The sequence below is a fragment of the Alosa sapidissima genome, chromosome 8 (genome assembly GCF_018492685.1).
Source record: "Alosa sapidissima isolate fAloSap1 chromosome 8, fAloSap1.pri, whole genome shotgun sequence".
Classification (NCBI taxonomy): Eukaryota; Metazoa; Chordata; class Actinopteri; order Clupeiformes; family Clupeidae; genus Alosa; species Alosa sapidissima.
This window is the reverse complement of record NC_055964.1, coordinates 35005850-35013349: the sequence shown is the minus strand read 5'-3', so window position 1 is coordinate 35013349 and position 7500 is coordinate 35005850. Positions and strand designations below refer to the sequence as shown.

Sequence of the window (7500 nt, the reverse complement as noted above, 5' to 3'; positions counted from 1 at the left end):
CAGCATAATAGCCCTTTCCTGTAGGGTTGACCTCACGTTACATGGGTCTGTATTCAGCATAATAGCCCTTTCCTGTAGGGTTGACCTCACGTTACATGTGTCTGTATTCAGCATAATAGCCCTTTCCTGTAGGCGTTGACCTCACGTTACATGTGTCTGTATTCAGCATAATAGCCTTTTCCATAGGGGTTGACCTCACGTTACATGTGTCTGTGTTTAGCATAATAGCCCTTTCCTGTAGGGTTGACCTCACGTTACATGTGTCTGTATTCAGCATAATAGCCCTTTCCTGTAGGCGTTGACCTCACGTTACATGGGTCTGTGCTCAGCATAATAGCTTTTTCCATAGGAGTGACCTCACGTTACATGGGTCTGTATTCACCATAATAGCCCTTTCCTGTAGGCGTTGACCTCACGTTACATGGGTCTGTGCTCAGCATAATAGCCTTTTCCATAGGGGTGACCTCACGTTACATGGGTCTGTATTCACCATAATAGCCTTTTCCATAGGGTTGACCTCACGTTACATGGGTCTATATTCACCATAATAGCCTTTTCCATAGGGGTGACCTCACGTTACATGTGTCTGTGCTCAGCATAATAGCCTTTTCCATAGGGGTGACCTCACGTTACATGTGTCTGTGCTCAGCATAATAGCCTTTTCCATAGGGGTGACCTCACGTTACATGTGTCTGTGCTCAGCATAATAGGGGTGACCTCACGTTACATGGGTCTGTATTCACCATAATAGCCTTTTCCATAGGGGTTGACCTCACGTTACATGGGTCTGTGCTCACCATAATAGCCTTTTCCATAGGGGTGACCTCACGTTACATGGGTCTGTGCTCACCATAATAGCCTTTTCCATAGGGGTGACCTCACGTTACATGGGTCTGTGCTCACCATAATAGCCTTTTCCATAGGGGTGACCTCACGTTACATGTGTGTACATAGGGGTGACCTCACGTTACATGTGTGTCCATAGGGGTGACCTCACGTTACATGTGTGTACATAGGGGTGACCTCACGTTACATGTGTGTCCATAGGGGTGACCTCACGTTACATGTGTGTACATAGGGGTGACCTCACGTTACATGTGTGTCCATAGGGGTGACCTCACGTTACATGTGTGTACATAGGGGTGACCTCACGTTACATGTGTGTCCATAGGGGTGACCTCACCTTGTCAGAGTAGATGGACATGCGTGTGGTGAGTCCCACCACGGGGATGCGGTAGAATCCGGCCGTGTAGGAGACGGGGGTCGGGGTGAGGTGGTCGTTGGACTGGGGAGGGTGGCTTACTAGGATGGCGTACACCTGTGGAGTCACAGAACACAACATCAAACACCATGTCTGTCTGGGCACAGGGCTGTCACGCAAACAGGGCTTTTCGTCAAAACATCCACTAATTGACCAGGCTATACAGTGAAGAACCTCCACCATTCCAACATCCACTAATTGACCAGGCTATACAGTGAAGAACCTCCACCATTCCAACATCCACTAATTGACCAGGCTATACAGTGAAGAACCTCCACCATTCCAATCACTACATAGTGCTCTATAATGATAATGATATAACTCACTTATAACTTAAGTTCTCTTCTCTCCTCTCTCCTTCCCTCTCTCCTCTCTTCTTCCCTCTCTTCTCTCCTCTCTTCTCTCCTCTCCTCTCTCCTCTCCTCTCTTCTCTCCCCTCCTCTCTCCTCTCCTCTCTTCTTCCCTCTCTTCTCTCCTCTCCTCTCTCCTTCCCTCTCTTCTCTCCTTCCCTCTCTTCTCTCCTCTCCTCTCTCCTTCCCTCTCTTCTCTCCTCTCCTCTCTTCTTCCCTCTCTTCTCTCCTCTCTTCTCTCCTCTCCTCTCTCCTCTCCTCTCTTCTCTCCCCTCCTCTCTCCTCTCCTCTCTTCTTCCCTCTCTTCTCTCCTCTCCTCTCTCCTTCCCTCTCTTCTCTCCTCTCCTCTCTCCTTCCCTCTCCTCTCTCCTTCCCTCTCTTCTCTCCTCTCCTCTCTTCTTCCCTCTCTTCTCTCCTCTCCTCTCTTCTTCCCTCTCTTCTCTCCTCTCCTCTCTCCTTCCCTCTCCTCTCTCCTTCCCTCTCTTCTCTCCTCTCCTCTCTTCTTCCCTCTCTTCTCTCCTCTCCTCTCTTCTTCCCTCTCTTCTCTCCTCTCCTCTCTCCTTCCCTCTCCTCTCTCCTTCCCTCTCTTCTCTCCTCTCCTCTCTTCTTCCCTCTCTTCTCTCCTCTCCTCTCTCCTTCCCTCTCTTCTCTCCTCTCCTCTCTTCTTCCCTCTCTTCTCTCCTCTCCTCTCTTCTTCTGCCACTCTCTCTCTCCACCGCACTTTAACATGTATAATGCCGGCACTCCTATCCTCTAGTAGCCTAGTAGTATTGACAGATGCAGTTTGCTACCGAAGGTTTCCTCTGCACTGTCGCTTCAATGTTATTCTCTTACTGTAAGTCCCTTTGGATAAACATTTCTGCTAAAAGATTAAATGTTCAGGCCTGGGATCTTCACAGTGAAAGAGGAGGATAGATCATTGCTGTTCTGGTGGTTGGGCCAGTGCAGGGTAACACCACAGATTATATGATATTAACTGTAGCCTTACGTTAATGCAGGCTAACTGAAAAGAGGTTCACTTTTAAGTGTAGCCTACAGGTTATTTAAGGGAGTATGATTGATTGACAGGTTTTGTAAATGTAGCTACAAATCAATTCAAATCTGTTCCTGTTTGGGTGTGTTTGCGCGCGCGTGCGTGTGTGTGTGTGTGATAATCCCTGATGATGCACTAGACTAGAGAGCAATCTTTTACATCGCTGTGTGTGGAGGGCAGAAGCCGTTCGTCAGTCCCCAGAACAAAGCAGCTGTTATCCGCGATGGTGACGCCATGTTGGCCTCGATTTACGTGGAACATGGAACGAGCTGAGAGGTGTGCAACAGCACGTCGATGGAAGGCTCGTTTGTCTTGGCATTAGTTAACTGGAGCCGCTCTCTGCCTCGGCTCTGGAAGACGAGAGGCGCCACTATGTTTACCACCAGAACCACCCACTTCACACACACGCAATGGGAAATCTTAAATCCAAGCGGTGTGACAGTCAGCCACAATCTGGGCTGGCATTCCTCTATTGCTCAACTGAAGCAGGGAAAAAAATGAACGGGACACAGCTGACAAGAGGCTCAACCTATGCATGACCACTCTTGTGAACATAACGTAGAGCAGACCTTCCAGAACGTTAGTTTCCCAAATGTCACATGGGATTATTCTCCTATTTACCAACTAATTTAGTGAACTGAATTGGAATCAACAGTTTCCTTCATTGGAACAGTGCAACACACTGGCCAGTGCTATTTCATAAATTACTTTCCTGAAAAACGGACAAAGCCTAGTGTCAAACTAGTGTTTTTATTTACAGTAGCTAAGTCAGTCAGTGACAATAGAGGTCATTTGAGGAACACATTTCTCATCTGATTGCACAGAAGTTACACACCTTGATAAGATCGTTATGAAATTGCATTAATTCTTCCATAACAGTCACTGACTGATTTCGCCTGGATCAATTTCTCCTATTGATTGAACCAGGGTCAATCATCGAAATGCCAGAGGTTAGGCTACGCCATTGAGAGAAATATTCAACAAATGAGACAGTTGCTATATATAGAATAAAACATAATAAACAAACCGCAGTCATTCACAGGTAGGACATGCAATTTATTTTTCTCTCTATTGATTTGATTTTAATTTCCTGTGATTAATTATGCTTGCGTCTTTGTGCACGACTTGCAATAGGCTATGTCTTGAAAATGAAATAATTACCTGGTTTGATATGAGGTCTTCGCAAACAGAGAGAGCCATTTGTATGGCATTGGGTTTGTGGGTTACAGAAATTGCGTTCATCTTGAACTTCTCCTTGCCGTAAATATTGTTTGCCTGGGCGACCGCGTCCTTGAACACTTGTTCAAACCTCTTCTGGCTGAGAACAGCACCGATGTTAACGATTTTCGGCTCGCAGCCACCCCGGGCACAAGAACAAGAGATGAAAAAAGCTAAGACAAAAAGACGCATTTTTATGGTTAATGGAAAGACCAGAACGAGTTTTCTGAATGTGTCGCGACGTCCGTCGGACTATAGCCAGGTAAACTGATCCCTGTGGGCCAAGTAGCCACAACACCAGGTTGAAAACAACACCACTGGAATGTAATTACATTGAAATTCCGTGTCGAACAATATGTACACTTAATTTAGACTGCTTTAAATGCGTTTCGTTTTCAACTAAAATGTTAATTGAATGCAGCGTCCCAGAAAACCGACTCTTCGCTCCTGTTGATTTTCCCCATGCTGTTTTTCGTCTTCAGGCGAATTGTCAGTATGCTGCGGATTGCCTAAATGGCGGCCAGGTTTGGTCAATGCCCATTAGAAGCGCAGGTTCTCCGGTTCAGCCATGGTTCCAGGATCTTCACTCTGATGACCTGATGCTCGCCGATGCTCTGTGTAGTCTCTGCCCTTGGTGCTGAAACCTTGTGCCTGCGCAGCGGTGCGCGCTCCCGCCGCTGAATACGCTTGATATCGCTTCTGTGTCACGCTCGAACGGACATGTAAATGCGTGCACTAATGCAATAGGCATGAGCATTTTAAAACACAACTAGTGGATTCTAATTTCCTTCCAGTAGCTGGTGTGACACGACATGAATGAATTGTACATCTATTCTATTCATTAACGATTTGACGAATCCCGTTTAATCATCATGACAACTACAAGCACCACGTAGCCTGAATTAACCAAAATAATATTCAAAATGCTCATTGTAGTGCACAGTTTGCAAAGAAATGGTATTGTGTTCATCTTCAAGAAACTCATTAACATTAATCTGGCTCGAGTGATTCAAATGAGCCTGTTTTGGCCAAACTGGGGCCATTTCACAAAGTACAGGAGTAATGGATGTATACTGTTACATTAACTACTTTTAATGACCTCCAGCGGACCATTTCACTTTGGAAGAGAATGGAATGGAGACGCGTTCTCTCCCATAATCAATAGAAGATCCATCCATCAGGCGCTCTGGACGCGGCGCAACAGTGCAAGAGCGAGACATTCACGAGAACCCGGTTGCCAAGGAAACAGGAGTCTCGAGTTTGAGGTGCGAGCTCTTTTCACCGTCGCCTTCTAACTTACCATTCTTCGAATTAGATTGTGACACACGTCGCCCAAACCCACTGACTCAGTGGCCCCTCTATTTTACTAGAAAATCACAGTAAAGTGTCAGAATAGGAGGAGATCATTGGGGTTAACTGGCCGGGACAAGATTAATTGTCCAGATTAACAATTCATTCAGATGACATCATTATAGGAAAGCTCACACCAGTCATAGCCCCGAGTCAGCCAGTCAGCGTGCGTGTCTCCACTGAGTTATTAACACTGTATGTAGACGTCAACTAGATGAGCATCAGAAGAGAGTGCGCTTTTTACCGCTGTCATCTTCACAGCCGAAATGTCATTAATAACGCACTCCATCAGTCTGATGTGAGGCAATTTTGTGACAAGAGAAATGCTCAATCAATTCGTGTAAGTAACATGCACAAATCCACATTTCTGCAAAACATTTCTCTCTGATTCCCATAGACACACGCAAGCACACACCCTCTCTCTCTCTCTCTCTCTCTCTCTCTCTCTCTCTCTCTCTCTCTCTGATGATGCTGGTTTGGTCCCTATAGTTTAATAGCGCTACAGCCGTGCAAAGGCAGTGCTATCACGTTAAAAATCTCATCTCTATCCAGGAGGAACAATTTCGCTCATATTTCCACCTGATTAAGCGCGGCTCCTTTCTTGCTCTTAAAGATAAGAGCAAAGTGTCGTGATGGGACAGGGAAATTATTAGACAGCACAATGAAGCCCACGCAAACCTTTGACATGCAGAGCAAAAGGAAATGGCAGTTAAATAAGCGGTGCCTTAGACGCTGCGGGCGCTAAATAAATGATACTAGCAAAGCCGCTCTCAAACTCGGTCCCAGATCTAGAAGTGTCAGTTTGTATCATGCTATCGCAACGCAGCGGGCCGTTTCAAATTCAGAGTCAGCAACATGTAAATGTTAATTTGTCATAGGCATTTGGTATTCAATAAATAGATTGCACAGTTTGTCACCGTGACACCGGCACTTTAGCCTAAAAGTAGTCTGACTGACTCATGGTTTAAAAACGAAGTTTACACTTTGAGTGGATTGAGGGCAGTCTTCTACTTACGGGTCATTTGAAATTGCTACAAATAGTGGGTCGTGCAAATGACGCGTAATTGGGACACTGCTCTGTAAAATGCTTCTTTATTTTATTCATTCATTCTAACGTAGCTGGCGTGTTTTTTGCATGTATAATTAAAACAAATAGTGCGCGCGCGCGTCCACACAGCAGCTTATCCCAAATGTCTGTTTAATTATTCTTAAGTGCCTCTAATGAGGAGCCCTTTATCTCACCACTGCTCCCGCGCAGCTGGAAGAGACTCATACGACACACACACAGCCCTTTATCTCACCACTGCGCTTGCGCAACTGGAGGAGCTACACATTCAGACTCATAGTCTACTACACAAAGCAACAAAACAAACCCACATAAACACACACACGCTTTCTCTATCTCTCTGTCTCTCTCTCCCTCTCTCACACACACTCTATCTCTCTGGTTCTCTCTCCCTCTCTCTCACACACACACTCTCTCTCTTCCTCTCTCACACACACTATCTATTCAATTCAATTTCAATTCAATTGAGCTTTATTGGCATGACAAAAAATACAATTTGTATTGCCAAAGCATACATGTATGTAGTAGTGTGTAAAGACATAAAACAAATCATCATGTGTCAGTGTGTGTGTGTGTATGTGATCTCTCTCTCTCTCTCTCTCCCTCTCACACACACACACTATCTATCTCTCTGTCTCTCTCTCCCTCTCACATACACACACACTCTATCTCTCTCTCCCTCTCACACACACACGCTCTATCTTTCTCTCTCCCTCTCACACACACACGCTCTATCTATCTCTCTGTCTCTCTCTCTCACACACACACACTCTCCCACACACACACACTCTCCCACACACACATTGTCACTCACTCTCCTTTCCTTCCTTTCTGTACACTACAGGGAGACTTTGAGTTTTGTACTTTTTCATCATGATACTTCCATGAACACACAAGTGCACACATATGCGCACACACACACCCACACACACACACACACGCGTGCACGCACACACACATGCCCTCACATGCACACTTGAGCTGATGCTCACAGCTTCACACAGAAACCCACTCTAAATTACCTGAAGCCGGGGTTAAAACTTTGTTATGTGCAGTGGCCTGAGAACCCATTTCATAGGCATGCAAAATGAAAGGGCTCACACGATTCACCCTCCTCTGAATAAAAGAAGAGGGCGCAGTGAAAAGCATCGCTTCGCAGGATTGCAACTGAACCGCATAACTCGTCATTAAACAACAAGGCCTAATGCAATGGCTGGTGGCC

General features: G+C 45.8%; 1 protein-coding gene across 4 annotated transcripts in view; it reads right to left on the bottom strand.

Moving 5' to 3' along the window:
* The window catches only part of grin1b (glutamate receptor, ionotropic, N-methyl D-aspartate 1b), a 50678-nt gene extending 46106 nt beyond the window's left edge, over positions 1 to 4572 (bottom strand). The window contains exons 1-2 of one of the 4 annotated variants that reach the window (XM_042100548.1): positions 3806 to 4572; positions 1184 to 1318 (exon numbers count right to left, since the gene is read on the bottom strand). In XM_042100548.1, the coding sequence (XP_041956482.1) occupies positions 1184 to 1318; positions 3806 to 4054 (384 nt within the window). In that variant the 5' untranslated portion in view covers positions 4055 to 4572. The remainder of the gene's footprint in view (positions 1 to 1183; positions 1319 to 3805) is intronic. The other 3 variants (XM_042100549.1, XM_042100550.1, XM_042100551.1) reach the window with 3 other exon arrangements.
* Positions 4573 to 7500: the final 2928 nt, after the last annotated feature.